The sequence below is a fragment of the Borostomias antarcticus genome (genome assembly GCF_949987555.1).
Source record: "Borostomias antarcticus genome assembly, chromosome: 15".
Lineage (NCBI taxonomy): Eukaryota > Metazoa > Chordata > Actinopteri > Stomiiformes > Stomiidae > Borostomias > Borostomias antarcticus.
The window spans coordinates 8,745,724-8,761,993 of record NC_140248.1 but is presented as its reverse complement, the minus strand read 5'-3'; the positions used below and the strand labels follow the sequence as shown (position 1 = coordinate 8,761,993).

Here is a 16,270-nt window from a genome sequence, read left to right as displayed (position 1 = left end):
TACTGGTACTCGGTGTTCCAAGCAGGACTTTCTTGAGTCTTCAAAGCCAAGGGACAGTTACATAATCGTGAGCCTGGCAGTCGGAGTTAGTTCAGATCTTTTATCTCTCCCTTCTTCCTCTTTCCGTTCGATCCCTTTTTCTCTCTCATTAAAACTTCGTGTTTCATCATTAATTCAAATCAAATTCTCACGAGGCAGACAAAAAGATGGACAGGATGCCAGGCTATTTTCCCCTTAACCTCTCTTTCACACTCTTTCTCCCTCCTGTGGAGAATGCTTTTTGAGCTAAGAACAAACACTAGACATCAAAACCCCAAATTACTGCATCATGCCCTCAGATCCAACGTCTCAGATGGAGAGCAAAAGAATTATTCAGGAACAAAAAGAATTCTTGATTGGGTCCGTGTAGTGTGTGTGTGTGTGTGTGTGTGTGTGTGTGTGTGTGTGTGTGTGTGTGCATAGGGGCTATCTGACCTTCGCTGTCCTCGGGGTTGTCTTCGTCATCGTCAGCTGACGCGGTGGAAGCTAAGCTCTCACTCTGGGACACGTCGCGGTCGCCCCGTGCCCTCCGGGTGTCCTGACACACAAACAAACAAACATCGACAACCGTCAAACGGTGCTACACGGCGATTTAACCTGATGAGCACAGCTAATGCCAGGTATCCATGTTTGACAGAAACCGAGTCCCGAGCACATTTGCGTGCATGATAAGTGTCAGTTGTAGCTGTACCTGCTTGTGTTGCTGGAGCAGGTTGTCCAGGTTGTGTCGTCTCTTGTAGTTGAAGTAGAAGTTCTTGCACTGAGCCTCGCTCTTGGTGCCGACCATCTTGGCGATGGCCGGCCAATTACGGCCGTGCTCAACCAGACCTGGGAGGAGAGACGCGCGCTCAGCTGACGTATAACACAACTAACATCAAGTTTGAACATTCGGTTGAACAATCCCTCCATGTGTATTGTTGGTCCCAGGTCTGTCCATCAAAAGAGAAACGTGATCTCACCTCTCCCCCGGCTCGTCCACCCCTGACTCACCCCTGCATCACCGCGGCTACCTTGACCAGCACCAACCTCACAATCAGCTTTGATGGGCTAAAAAAAACTGGTTTGAGCAGACTGCTCAGAGAGGGAGTGGCTGGAACATGGCCAATTACCTTTGACATTAGGGTGTTTCTCCAGCAGAATCCCTTGGCAACCACCTATCCCCTCATTCTCTCCCCTCCCTCCATCCACGCCTCCCCCAGCGCTACTGGTTTGCTCTGCTGAGCTAAAGGACGCTGGCACCCTGACAAGTCGCCGCGGGGCTCAGTACAAAGCACCATTGCTGACTGCTAAACGAATGAGGACAGTTGGAACACTCCGACTCACGTCTCGTTCTGAGTTGCTGGCTACACAGAACCCTGCAAGAACTCAGAACAGTCAAGAACAGTCTAACCCGGAGGGGTGGGGAGGGTTGTTCAAAGTGGTAGGGCTCAGAAGATGAGCAAATAACATATTAACAATTAGTCTTATGATATTAGTGTACATTACAGTAATGTCATGTGAAACTGTAATAGTGCAAGTTTGTATACCTGAATAGGTATGGTATATAATGCAAACACACACACACCCCTCACATGTCCTTCCCAGGCCGTGCAGCTTACAAGATACAAAAAAGAGAATGCACCTCTCTGACCAGACTAATAAAGCTGAACATACATAAAGCCCCCATGACACGAACCAGAACCCTGTGCTAACATCTAAGCCTTCATGTTCCCCCTCTGCACATGATCTCAATGAATGGATGTGCTCCTCTCAAATATGTTTAAAGCTCCTCCCATGCCCCCTGGAAGAACTTCAGATCTAAGACCTGGGTCTGGCGTCCACTAAACCTGTTTATACACCCTGGCTTATCCAGACTCAACTGCTTGGGCTGGCAGAGGCTCAACTTTAGCCATGCAATGTGCACGTATAAACCAAACCTGACACGACGCCAGGAAATATGAGAAACCCAAACCTGTCTCTAGGTTATATTTCATGTGGATCATGGAAGAGCACTCTAAGTGGTAGTGGTAACACCATTTAAATAGAAAACTGAAAAAGAGATGGCGTATGGTCACGTCTTCCCATAGACGACAGGCATGACTAAAACTTCAAACCCACCAAAGAGAGCCTTAATTCATCCCCATTAATCCTATTTACTCTCCCCAGTTCAACGAGCTTAGCCCTGGTGGGCCTCTCCACTGGAGCCTGTGGCTGGGAGACATAGGCACATGGGGGCTGAGGTCAAGTCTGCATGGAGCGTGACAATGACGCAACTGGCAACTGCAGCGACGCAGCCTGAGGACTGAAGCGGTGTGAACTGGGAAGGTTTTTGGAGGGAGGAACTAGAGCAACATGAAACTTTTTTGGAGGGGGGGGGGGGGTCCTGGCAAGATCAGGCGGCCGGACAGTGTTCTGTGAATAATAGATACAGATCTTTAGAGGAAGCCATGAGTGTCACGCTCTGTTGCTTCATGCTTTGGCCTTACTAGAGCACCTCGGAGAGGCACGCAGAAAACTGCAGCTCCGAGAAAAAATAACCCCCTCAAACACTACAGTCTACAGTTAAGCAGTCAGCGACTTGAGTGTGTCTCAGGGGGTGAGAACGCAAAAAGAGAGAGAGATAGAGAGACTGATCCGAGCCAAAGATCGGGAGAGACGGAGAGATAGTTGATTGACTGAGCTAGCCATAGAGATAGAGGGAAACGAGAGAGAAAGAAATCAAAGAAACGCTACCTTTTTTGGCAACTTCCATTTCTTCCTCGGTCCAGCGAGAAGTCTCTCCACTTTCGACGGCAGCGCCTGCGAAATCAAATAGAAAAGAGAGAGAACAGCTCCATCAGCCCACAGAGAAAGAGAGCAAGAGAGAGCGAGCGCGAGAGAGAGAGAGAGAGAGAGAGAGAGAGAGAGAGAGAGAAAGTCCGCTTCTCGGCTGTCCCCTTCTCACGGCCGCTAATCTAATAATCTGTTTACATTCAGGGGCTGCTGAGACCTGCCCCTCGCTCACCCTTTCCCTCTCTCTCTCTCTCTCTCTAGTCTACTTCTCCCTTTCTCTCATGCTCCCTCGCTCTGGTGTTCTCTCTCTCTCTCTCTGTTCCAGCCAACCAGAGAGGCCCCCCTCCGTTCCCTAGCTCTCACCCACGAGGGGGAGGGCCTGTGTCAGCTGATGTGGCTCCAGACAGCGGAGGGCCGGGGCCCCGCCTCCCTCTTTGGGAAACGGCCTTGGGCAGCAGCAAACAGAACGACAGAACGCCCTAACAGACAGACAAACAAACCGACGGACTGCCCCCCCACCCCCCTCCTCCTTCCCCACTGTCACGCTGCCCCTGAAACCACACGCACACGCGCACACACACACATACACACCCCCCATGCCTTCATCTTGCCTGGCCACGCTCTCGCTTGCTCACCCCCGCCCACAGCCAAATTCACAGAACACGACTACACGCTCAGAGGAGGTGGGGAGGGGCGGAGCAGGGGGGAGGGGGCGTCAGAGTGAACCCTGGCCCGCTCTCTTCCATGGGACCCACTGAGATAGTGTAAACATTTGGACAGATATAGCTGCAGATGAACCCTTGACATTTACGACCGGCGTTTTTTTTTTTTTTTCCATCTCCCTTCTCCCCCCTCCCTCCCAAGATGAGGAGATCCGTTCTCGGTGTTTAGACGGCTCCTACCGAGGTGTCTCTGGCCACACAGGCTCCGTTAAACCTGCTCAAACAAACGCCCTATGGCCTAATCTGCCGTTGCACAGGACTGTTTGGCTCCAGCGAGGTGGTCGTTAATCTCGCGCAGACGCTTTTGAAAAGATGGGGGGGTTATGAGTACAGGCAGGGTGCATACCATATAGCACCTCTTCTCATAACAGGAGCCCCCCGAGAGTCCTAATGAGATCAAGCCACCACTGAATCAGCACCGAGAGGCGGCCCTGGCCCCCGGCCAGCAGGGTCAGACAGACAGATGGCTCCCCTCAGCAGCCATTGCACTTCTGAGAAAAACGGGGGGGTTACTGTAGTGCACAGTCACACACAGACACACAACACACACACAGACACACACACACACACACACACACACACACACACACACACAGACACACAACACACACAGACACGCGGTCACTCAGAAAGATTAAAACTGACACGGTGCTCCATAAATCCCTGATACAACAGGCCCTGGGCCAGAGGGTTGGTGAAGGCGGGGGGGTGAAGGACATACTGTAGAGGGTTAATCACATGACAGGGACAGACCTTACATAACACCCCCCAGACTAGGGGGCAGGGGTACGAGCAGAGCACGGGAAGCTAACTACCTCCCATACCTCTTCATACTGAATTAGTGTATTAACCCAGATAAACACCACAACCCGTGTGCATGGTTCTGTTAGAGTTCTGTTCTCCATACAGGGAACAAGGGAAGTGGCTCCACAGCCGAGAGCCATGACAACGGCTCCACCTGTCTGAGACGGGCTGCATTGCCATGGTGATGGTGGGTGGGGCTAGGCCAGGTTAGGTTGGACAGTGGTTGGTCACAGCGGCCAGGGCTGAGTGACACCACGGGGAGCAGAGGAGGTGGAGAGACTGAGTCTGCTGAAGGGAACTTCCCTGGACAAAAGACCATGTTCAATCACATGAAATGGTAAAATGTCATTTTCCCTCATAACCACCGTTGATACCAGTGTTTCTCCGACCATTTCGTTGGAGGGGCTCCTCCCCCCTCCCCCAACGGGAAAACCCTTTTTCTAGTAATATGTTTTTATTTTTTGTAAATAAATATTAATATTGTTATGCGCACTCATTTCCTTTGTGTAGAGAAATGCACAGATAAACACCTTGCTGTGCATGTGCATCTATGACAACACTGTTGACACCATGTATCCGTGACATGTCCGGGGTGGTGACTACCCCCCCTGAAAGAAAATCCAAGGGGAAACACTGGATACTGTTCCACAGGGTCAACTCTAAAGGCCGTTTCAGACGAGGAGCGATATCCGCGCATTGTAATTCATTTTCAATGAGAGAGGCGGGCGGACAATTTGGGAGCCGCGGACAATCTGGGGCGGAGCGGCAAGCGGGCGCGACCCCGTGAAATTGTCGCGCGCGTGCTCGTTTCGTGCACACGCCCGCCCACGACAAGAGCTGAATTGTAGTCAGCTTTCCCCGCTGCGCGCAGGACGCGTGCGTCCCCCGCTGATCCAAGCGAGAACGCAGGCGGAATATCACTCCCCGTCTGAAACGGCCTTAAGCCTGATGGTGTTCTCGATATGTTGTGCTTTTTACAAACTGGGACCATTCGCACCCCTGTTTAAATCTATAACACTAAAAAAGAAAAAGAGCCATTACAGGAAAAAGAAGAAATTGACAGCTGCCAAAAAGCACACAAGTCACAATGCAAGGTCAGCTTTCACTCAAAACCCCACTCCAACCGCCAAATGCAGCGCCTGACCACCTCGACGACTTACCTCTGTTGGCGTCCACGTTCATAGGGGAAGTTTTGGCGAGCTCTCTCACGCCCTTCTGGGTGGAGTCAGGTTTGGGGGTCTGCGTGGGCTCGGGCAGGACTGGCTCCTGGGACGTGGGCTGCGGCTCCTCGGCTGCCACAGACGCCGCCTCGTTGGCCATGGAGCGCGTGGTGATCCTTCCTTTCCGTCGGCCCTGGCTGTTGGCCGTCTTCCTGCCGCGCGGCGTGCTCTGCTCCTTCCCGTCCTCGTCCTCGCCGGCGTCACACTTGTCTTTGTCTCTGTCCCTGTCCCTGAGGGGAGGGTCAACATAACCCCAGTGTGAATGACTGACTGGCAGTGGGGACAGTCACAATTCCCCCTGGTCCTTACACAGGAATGAATGGTATAGCTAATAAATCCATTTTTGTTCATAAAATCCATAAAAATACATTTTTGTTTACGTGCTCATTTCTGTTTACCCAACCTATGTCAGCAAGTGTTTTCTGTTGCGCAGCTGAACGCTCTGGAACGCACGCCATTTTAGCGGTAGTCCATCCACATACAGGACCTAAACCTATTTCCATCAGTAGGTTTGTTTTATCAGCACTTGCATTTATCATCAGCGGTTGGACATGAGTCATGACTAACTGCCCACTGAACCAGCTGCGTAAACAGGCTGGGAGTCATCTGACAAATGGAGTCCTGAGGCAAGATGGCCGCTGTGTGCGTGTCTGTTTGTGCTTTAGTGTGTGTGTGTGTGTATATGTGTGTGTGTGTATGTGTGTGTATATGTGCGTGTATATGTGTGCGTGTATATGTGCATGTGTGTATGTGTGTGTATAGCAGTAAACACAAGGCTGTCGGGAACATTGAAAGCAGTCTGTGTTGAGTCAGTCAGTCGTCACACCATAGACGGGTAGAGGTCGTTCCTCTGGCCTGATTTAATACACATATAAGAGGAATGTTGATCCCTGTGATGAGACTTCAGAATCCCTGTCACCTTAACTGAAGGCTTCAATTTACTGGGAGCACATGTTCCCCTGATGAGTCAGGCTTGAGGCTGAATCTAGCCAGGCTACAACAGTACTGTTACAGTACCTGTGGGAAAGGGTGTAGTGAAATTGCTAACCAAGGCTGGCCAAACTCACCTGGATTCCTCCTTTTCATCTTTCTCTTCCTCTTCCTTTTTCTCTTCGTCCTCTTTTTTCTCAGATTTCTCCGGTCTCTCCTCTTCCGTTTTCTCGTCTGACTTGTCTTCTTGTGAGGGCCGTGTTAACTGCTTCAGAAAACAGAAGGAAAGAATAATCTTATTGAGGATTTCTTGAGGAGGTCCTTCTCGCCTCTCCAGGCAGGGCTCAAGAGCTCACCGTGACACAGTTTAGTTCAACTTCTGACAAAAGTTGAGCAAAAGCTCAATTCGCTAATGTCAATTCATGTCCGGTTTGGACTGGACTGGCTGTTTGGATTCCTCTTCGGTGGCTGAGGCTCCCAGCTAAATCAGTTCCCTTTGATCCACTTCCTTTTAAGGCAACACAATGGAGTGGTGGAATAACAGCCTTTAGGAAGGACCTCCTCTGCATGAAACACCTCAGTTCGTGTAAATATCCAAGACTAAATATCGGACCATATATTATCGCATACGTGTTTTATATCAGACAACAGTCCTAGACTACATCGTAACGTCGTACGCTTTCCTGTCCGTAAATCAAGCAGCCACCTTGACTAATGCAGAAACCCTGCATCCAGCTCGCCTCACACTGACCCCCCCCGGATCCAAAAGAGAGCTTGAGAGTTCACAGTGAGACGTGGATATGAGTGGTGGCGTGTTTAACTATTTAGTCTGGATGAAGCAGAGTAGGCCGGCCCAGTCAGTGAAGGACGGAGACTGTGATACAGTGATGAGGAGCTGGCCTCAGGAGACCCCGCCTCTAGGCAGCAGTTTCCACAAATCTAACTGGATAACAGGAGAAGGTTCAACAAGCCCGGTCATACACCCTGCCTTGATAAGATTAGGACTATGCCATCCTTTGATGATCACATGGAGTGAGTGTCCACAGGATCACACACACACACACACACACACACACACACACTCTCTCACTCACTCACTCACTCACTCACTCACTCACTCACTCACTCACTCACACACTCACACACTCACACACTCACACACACACACACACACACACACACACACACACACACACACGTACTTGTACACAAGTACAAAACATGCATTGTTCACTGACGTGCAGCAATGAAGATGGTAGAACGTCCCCCTATTCATAAGTGTGATTGCTTATAAGCTGCTTATAATCTAGTCCCCTAGTTTGTGTGTGCATGTGCATGTGTGTGTGCGTACGCGTTTGTGTGTGCGTCATGCCTGTGAATAGGAAAAACGACCTATTCACCAGTAGTACATAACTTTGAGCAACGAAAGCAAAATGCATAAACACTACTGCATTCGAAACATCACCGTGTCTTACTGAAGTGCTTGAAAATAGGACTGCTTGTAAATACAGATACATTCCATACATTATACCTTGTATAATGCTGTACCTATATATCTTGGAAGACAAATTACACTTCACTTACATATGGCATGAAACAACACAACTCTGGAGAAGATTTGGAGACAAGTCCAGCAGATTGATTGAGGACAGAGAAACATTCTTTCTCATCATTGCTGGCGCAGGACACCAGAGCGTCCCTCCCCCAGCCTGTTCCACGAAAGTGCTGTGCTGGAACAAGTCTGGCTATGCCAAGCCAAACATCCCATGCTGGTACCAGATGGGGCCAAGGAATGTGCAAAACTCAATGGTGAGACCGAAAAGGGAACGAGGCAGAGCAGAGAGAGAGAGAGAGAGAGAGAGAGAGAGAGAGAGAGAGAGAGAGAAAGAGGAGTGATCTATAAATAAAAAACAGGGGGAGTGGCAAGCGTGTGCGGTCTTTAGCAGGAACATGCGTCCCTGCGACCGATTCTCTCCCTGTGATGATATGATTCTCTCCACATGTGAGGGGCACTTCCTCCTCAGACACACAAGGAGCCCCCACCCACCCCAGTCCTCCTGTCAGAGCTGCCCTGCAGGGTCAGGGGGCGGCAGCCCGTGTGTTTGCTTTGGAGGCTGCCGGAGCACCCAGCCATTCCTGCCTGGCTCCCTTCACCACACAGAGTCCAGAGCACTGCACACAGATGTTCACCAAAAGTGAATGGGGCCCTGTGGTTTTGCGGTCTGCAATGTTTTCAGACGGAGTGTTTTTCTGACCCGGCCTGAATATTCTAGAGTTTTAATTTCCCCCCTCTTTTGCTGATTCACTAGACCTGTTTGAGATGGGAAATGACAGAGCCACAAGCCAATCTTCCCTTTCCTACCACAGAGACCGGGGCCAGAGAAGGAATCTCTCACTGGCTGCTTAGCAACTTCAATGAGAAGAGGGAAAAGACTTAAGGCTTTTTGAAAAGTGACCTACTAGCTACTACTCACGTACCCACTATTTACCTACCTTCAATTTAGTTTCCTTTGACCTTTTATGATCCAATAATCCACTTAGTATAATTTTTTTTTTTAATGTAATAAAAATCGCTAGTATGCTCCAGCAAAATTTCACTCCCCCTCCAGCCATGCACTATGTTAATCAGATCGGGAGAATTATAAACAGTGGCTCATCCATTCTTCCCCTGTGTCATTAACCAGTGTGCCAGCGCCAGCCAGGAACCTGCTCACGGAGGCTTTGAGGACAAGACTTTCTTGGCATCAGGAGACAAGGCTAATGGGATCTGCTTGACGTCTTGATGACTAACTAACTGCCTGGGCTTGTAGACAGAGGGGGAAAAAACACACACTCCAAGCCATTTCCCTTTGCATGTTGAACAAAAGCAGGCATTCGTGCAGTGAAGGTTTTACAGCAATCAAGTTCTTCCTGTCTGATTAAGAACACAGGACTATTACATAAGTAGGCCTGTTTCGAAAAGGGGAATTCTCAACAGTGAACTCCACTCTAGAGCAAGCTGTGTTTCAGAGAGCATGAGCATGATGCACACCAGGCCTCCTCACCACACAGCCTTATGCTCTGGAGACACACTGACCATAGATATAACCGCACAGTTCATATTAGCCTATGAACTGTGCCCTATATGTTTCAGCGTAAGGAGAGACTTTGGCGAGGCAGTTGCTTTTACACTCTGGGAGACAGGGTGAGGGGTCGAGGGGGGGTAACTTTTCGCTGACCTATTGTACGCCACCTCGAAAGGTAACGTGGAAAACTGGAGATTACGTACATAAGACTGGCCACAGGGGGTGTGGCTCGAGTGAGGCTCTGCAGCCTGTCAACTGTCACGTCACAACTGAGACTAGGTTTCTACATGCATGTCACATTCAACTGGACGATGTGAGCCCTTATCATATCTCTGGTTACATCTATATGCTACATGTAGTAGAAACAGGAGATCATCAACAAACTAAAAGCACTCAGCGAGCCACTGTGGCCCACATTTATGCTGGTTACTGGGTTATCCCTGGATGTAAACTACAAAGATATACAAAGTATATCCAAGCCGAGCTCGAAATATTAAAATTGTTGAAATTCCTGTTTATCTGCAAGTAAACACATCTGTGCAATTAGCCTACATCACCATCAACAAAAATGGAGATGTGCAGTCATGCAAAATAAGTGATATGAGAAGATGCACTCAGATGCTCGATGACGCCTGATAGCCTGCTACTCCGAACAGCCAATCATGTGGCTGCAACTCAATACCGAAAGCATGTAGACACGGTTTAGTTGTTGTTCACCCAAACATTAGAATGGGCAAGACACGTGATTTGAACGACTTTGACCACGTTATGATTGCTAGTGCCAGACGTGGTGGTTCTAGCATCTTGTGCTGGAAAAAACCTTGTTAATGAGAGAGGAGAGGGCAGAGGAGAATGGCCAAACTCGTTCAAGCGGCCAGAAATACTCAAATAACAGAGTTCACCAGAGTGTAGAAGGCCACCTTGTTGAACACCTGCTACGAAGAATTCAGGCTGTTCCAGAGACAAAAGGGGGTCCCTACCTGGTACTAGATACTTTAAGTGTGCCTAATAAAGTGGCCACTAGGTGTATGTGCAACAGCATAGAAAACAAGGAAAAACAGTCACCGGCTGCCAAGTACAACTGAAAAGGAGAGGGAGTGGGAACAAGAGTTGAACAGTGTAAGAGAAGGGGGAGAGGGAGATAGAGAGAAAGCAATGAGAGAGAGAGAGAGAGAGAGAGAGGGAGAGAGAGAATAAGAGAGAGAGAGAGAATAAGAGAGAGAGAGAGAGAGAGAGAGAGAGAGAGAGGAAGAGAGTCCCACGATCACGACATACCTGTGTGTGTTGGTCCTAAAACCCTTTAGCCCTTGATCGAGCCACAGCCTACAGGCGGTGTGGCCGGTCCTGCGGCGCCTCCATGGCCGACCCGGCAACGCTTACCAGTAGCAGGAGCGGTGAAGGGGCAGGGCAGCACCATAGCAGAGCTCCTTAGATAGACGGGCTGCCGGGGCCCCGGCACAGTCACACATACCCCAGGAAAGCGTGTCATCGGGTCACTTAAGCCGCCTGAAGAGTCACCCATCTCCCAGGCACGCTCTAATCTAGGCAGGGTCACTCAAGGTAATCCCTGTCGAGCGCTTCTCTTTGATTGGCACTCGCAGCAGCGCAGGCAGCTTTTTGGGCCTGTTAGATCGCCGGGACGTACCACTCTGCGCTGACTGAGAGGGGTGTCGTGCTGAGAGGGAATGAAAAGGAAATGTAGGAGAGGAAGAGGAAAAAAAAAAAAGACGGCATGTGTACAGCTCGTACAGGCTGCCAGTGCTGACTCTGTCAGAGTTTTTTTTTTCTCTCCCGTTAACTCGCAGTTTTTCCATTTCTCAAAATTGTTGTTTCACTTTTGCTCTCTCTCTATTTTCCTCAGACGATTTCAGACAGTCCCCCCCCCCCCCCCCACCCCCACCAGCAGCCTGTTTGTAACACCACAACATCCATAGTGGACAGCTTCAACTGACAAGCCCATTTCCACTTACCTCTCAATGGGAACGCCAAGAGATGTAAGCAATGGGGACACCTAAAAGCAACATGCCTTTAAATGATAAATTACCGGAAGCACAGCATGTTAGAAGGTCAAAAGGACTGTGTGCTATCTCCATCACAGCTCACAGCTGGACACACGCATCACAGTGATCCCAGAACCAAACTTGTGATCTGTGCTCTCAGCTCTCAAACAGAGGCCGCTCTGTTGCTAAAACACAATCAGATGATCCTGAGTAGAGTGGGCCTATCTGTGTGTATAGACTGAAGTATAGCCCAGTCACTGCCCCCCCCCCCACTGTGAGTGGATTCACTGGGGCTTCTCAAATAAGTAGCGGCAGTGTCCACTTAATACACAAACACATCAGTGTATTCTATTTATCTAGAAGCCTGATGTGTACTCTCACACACACACACACACACACACGGGCTGTACTGAGCCAACTGCTTACCGTGCAATCTATAGTAGCTCAGGAGTGGGAAGTCCACTCCACTCTGCAGCAGTCACTCTAGCCTGCCAACAGAGATAAGCTTGAAGAAGGCCGTCTGAGGGAAATCCACTACGGTGAGAGACACTCAACACTTCACCAGTACAACACCGTGTGGTCGTATTAACGAGTCCTAATTCTCACACCGACGGATTACTTTCCCAAGCTTTCCCACTCCCAAGGTGCCTAGTCCTCTGCTCCGTGTCGTCATCTAGGTGTTTAGCTGGGACAATGATCAGAGAGAGACAATGTTCTGTCCAGGAGCCAGAGGCAGCACTGAGTTGGGACGTTGGGAGGAAGCCTGAGGGGAAGCATATCCTCCTGTGCCACCACCACGGGACAGCGGAGCTGAAACACCATACAGGGAGAAATCCAACCCTTGGTGGTAGAACAGTTTTCAATGAGATTATGTTCTTGTTCGTCATCAATCTGGCGTCACTGGTATAAAGCTGATGGAAATGGAAATATCAACTGAGCAATCAGACTAGTCACCCAATGAAGAAGACATTATGAGATATGAGACTCATAGAAAGAAAAGACAAAACAAACAATTTCCTATTCAGTGCTGAATACAAAAACAGCTTGGATTCTATTCCATTCACACGAAAGGAAACAATGACAGCATGTAGCTAGTACTGACTAAAGGCCCTGACGTCACACACACGCACGCACGTTCTCACACACACGGCTACCTTATCTCAGAGTTAACGAGGGAGGGTACACGCTGCACCCTGCGTGTTGTGGCCCCCTCTTCTCGCCAGCTCTGCCCCAACTCCTCTGTCCCCCCCCCCCGGCCTGGTCTCCGCTCGCCTCGGTGAGTGAATGGAATAGACGCAGATTGGAGGCTGTGTCAACACCGGCCCCAGGGTGTAGCTACCGCACTTATGTACCGCAAACCCACTGCTCCGATCCAGTGGAAAACACCCAATCATCAAGTACGGCACACAATCTCCCGTTTCTCTTTAATAGACAGAGGCTCTGTCGACTGTGCAATGCAAAGCACAGAGGGTGCATGAACAGGCCAACGGAAACTGTTCTTATGATGACCCGACAATACTATGCACCACTCTGGAGAGACGCGCTGCTAAACAGAGCACAACGGCAACTGATAACCTGTGTGTTAATCAGGGCTTTCAAAGTAGAAGCAACTCACCCAGTGTAAGAGGAGCAACTTCCTCCCCCAGTCCGCATTGCGAAGGGGTAACAAATAATCCTGCCCATAACCACTTGGGTAAACTGAGTCTCTGATAATGAAAAGAAATAGAAAAACTTCTGCAGCTACGCATCAACATATTTCACCAGTGGGAAGGCGGAGACTGGAGGATGACTGGCTACGTTTTCAGAGGGAGAGAGAGAGTTGGACTGTTTTGAGAGGGAGAGAGAGAGTCTGACTGTTTTCTTTTTCCCTCCTCCCCCTCGGGCCCTGGAGAGCAACACAGAGTCTCCCGACTATGGCAACCAGATAAAACAGATTCCTGGGAACGTCTGCTGCTCCGCGGCCCCGCCATAAATCAGCCGGGCCGCTCCGCCTGGTTCTTATTTACCCCTCAGATCAAGAGGTTCCGCTCCCAAACCTCACACTCCTCACCAGCCCCTGTGGCTCTGCGGCTCACTGAGAGCCGAGGAGGAGTCGCTGTGGCCTGGGGTGAGGGGGCGGAGGAGGTCTGACAACAGCAGCCAGGATCAGAGTCCAACACTAGAGGGCCCCCTGCTGCAAACACCAAATGTGGAGTCGAAATAAATGCTACGTCACTGAAATGGTGTCGAAATAAATGCTACGTCACTGAAATGATGTATGGAGCGTCAGTGACTGACCTAAGCACATCAGTATTACGCAACTGACTGAATACCATGCAGAAATCCTGCAGCATATTCTAGCAAATATGCATATTCATAGGGAATTCCAAACCATTTTCTCAGTGACACTCGTGCCTCAGAACACAAGCTTACCTGGTTTCTGCCTCTCCGTCTTCCATAGTTGCGTCTCACCAAGGTCTTATAGTTCTGGTTCTTCTTGGTTAAGTAGTAGAAAAGGACACAGTCGGACACACACTGCAACAGGGAGGATGACAGGGAGACATAATGAGCACTCACAAATAAAATCAAGAGCAGACAAGAAATGTAAACCATGTGCCAGGGTTTGCTTATCTGTGTGTGCGTGTGTTTGTGTGGGGGGGTGTAACTCAAGCTGAGTTTAAAAAGCCTCTGTGGCTCACCTTCCTCTCCAGATAGGAAGCGATGAGACCAAAGTTTTTGGGGTGCTGAACAAACCTGTGAAAGAAAGAAAAACGGAATACAGCCATGGGTGTGAGTCGCTGACAAGCTTCTGTTGAATAAAAGAAATGCAGCGTTGAGCAGGACGTCACTAAGGTCCATAAACTATACTTGCGGCCGAAGGCACTAAAACGTTTTTCCGTTCTCTGCAGGCATTTAGGACGTCAGACATTCTTGCATTCCAAAAGAATTTGATTTGTGGTGGGGAAAAAAATGAAAATCATCGAGAGGGCTAATTTGTTTAGAATTTTCTTTTTTCCACATTGCATCAGCCAATAGAGGTCTGAGGGTATGTGTGGACGCTGGATATTAAACTGACTCAGTCTCTTGTTCATGCCTTTGCCAGTTCCAATCCTGTTTCTGTTAAAACAATGAAACATAGGCCTACATTTCTGTTCATGTAGCCAGATGTAGGTTAATTCACATGAATCCCGTGCACAAAAACCTGCCACTCTTGGGTGAATCAAACATGTACTCACTTCTCCTTGAAGATCTCCTTCTCGTGTTCTGTCCACACATTCATGAACTGCCGAGCCTTGTAAACCTTCATGGGGTCGTCCATCAGACCGTTCATGTTGATGAACTTGACCCGCCGCTGCTCTGAGTCGTACATCATGGGTGGGATGACCGACATCTGTCTCATCTGCTTCTCATTGTTCTGGGGAAACAGAGGGAGAAGTTAGTACAACTGTATTAGTCAATGATGATTCAACGAATCCAGCAACTCTGAAAACTAAGGGAAGTGTCAGTTTAAGACATAAGAAGAGGTTTGTGAGGACTGATAATCATCATCAGCCTGATATCAGACATAATTGTCAACTCCTTACACTCCATTGAGATCTTCGGTCTGACTTCCTCTCTAACCGATTTCCGTGGCCAAGAGAGATTCAATTTTCCATAACCAATCACTAGAGACCAACTGTCTGAATCTAATGTCATTTTAAGTCGAAACGGGAACGTAAAATAACATCTCCCCTTTTGAATAAATGCATTCAAAGCAGAGTGCTGTTCGGATTTCAAAGTAATTGGTACTTTTAATTCCCATTGAACAGCCATTGTTATTACTCCTCTTTAATTTTAATCGTTAGTGCCCCGCGGCACTGATTGGACCGATCATTTTTTACTCAGAACAACACCAGACCAAGAATCAGTTCGGTGGAGTGGGCCGTTTCAAACATCTGGACCCAGGCTAAATCATTATAAGTGGATGTGATGCAAGTGAGGAAGTACTCAGACGTGGTGATTCCACAGTCATGTAAACTATGACTCCCAGGGCCTTTTGGCAACCTCACCAATCCTCTTGGGTCTCTTGGGCCATACAAAAATGTGATAGTTCAGTGGAATATGTTTTACTCTGATGCAGAATGTGTAGAATTGTAAAGGAGGACCAAAAGCAATGTTATTAATGGACAGTCAATTGTTAATGGCAACACCCACCTCTTGTTCAGAAAGGCCATCTATGATTTCTGAAATCTCATGCTCGCTTCTTGCTATGGTGGCAGAGAGGCCAGTTCCTCTCTGGCCAACCCTGGAGGTGGAAGAAAATGAGAAATTAGTAAACTGGCAAAGTTTGCACCATGAGACACCGCTGCCTTTCTACTCTTCTGTGTCTCCTATTCTTCAATATGTGTCCTGTTATGGAGAGAGGTAGCATCAGTTCAGCTTTACTATCATTATCATACAACTGAGGTGATCTGCTCCTTTATCAACTGGATTGGATTGAATAGTACCCTAATGCAACATTGAATGCTTCCCATGCTTGCAGCCACAGGAACTTACTGTCACCACTTCACTGTAGAATACAAATCCTTCCTAACCTATCAGTTTAGACCATTACGCATGACCAGTGACAGAGCAACATTGCACAGGTGACATACGATGGCATCCCGGTCCCTCATGACCTCTGTGGGGCCGCTGCACTTCAAAGAAGAGACGGGCTAAACAGAGCAGCGGTGGTGTTTGTTTGTTTGTTTGTCCGTACATACGTTCGTCCATTAGCAGGA

General features: G+C 48.9%; 1 protein-coding gene across 8 annotated transcripts in view; it reads right to left on the bottom strand.

Annotated features, from left to right (window-relative positions):
• ncor1 (nuclear receptor corepressor 1) overlaps window positions 1–16,270 on the bottom strand; it is a 49,489-nt gene that overhangs the window by 18,402 nt on the left and 14,817 nt on the right. For 5 of the 8 annotated variants that reach the window (XM_084449756.1, XM_084449759.1, XM_084449757.1 and 2 more), the window contains exons 11-19: window positions 15,705–15,795; window positions 14,747–14,925; window positions 14,210–14,264; window positions 13,944–14,045; window positions 6,604–6,734; window positions 5,477–5,766; window positions 2,752–2,817; window positions 731–867; window positions 475–577 (exon numbers count right to left, since the gene is read on the bottom strand). In XM_084449756.1, the coding sequence (XP_084305882.1) occupies window positions 475–577; window positions 731–867; window positions 2,752–2,817; window positions 5,477–5,766; window positions 6,604–6,734; window positions 13,944–14,045; window positions 14,210–14,264; window positions 14,747–14,925; window positions 15,705–15,795 (1,154 nt within the window). The remainder of the gene's footprint in view (window positions 1–474; window positions 578–730; window positions 868–2,751; window positions 2,818–5,476; window positions 5,767–6,603; window positions 6,735–13,943; window positions 14,046–14,209; window positions 14,265–14,746; window positions 14,926–15,704; window positions 15,796–16,270) is intronic. The other 3 variants (XM_084449758.1, XM_084449761.1, XM_084449763.1) reach the window with 1 other exon arrangement.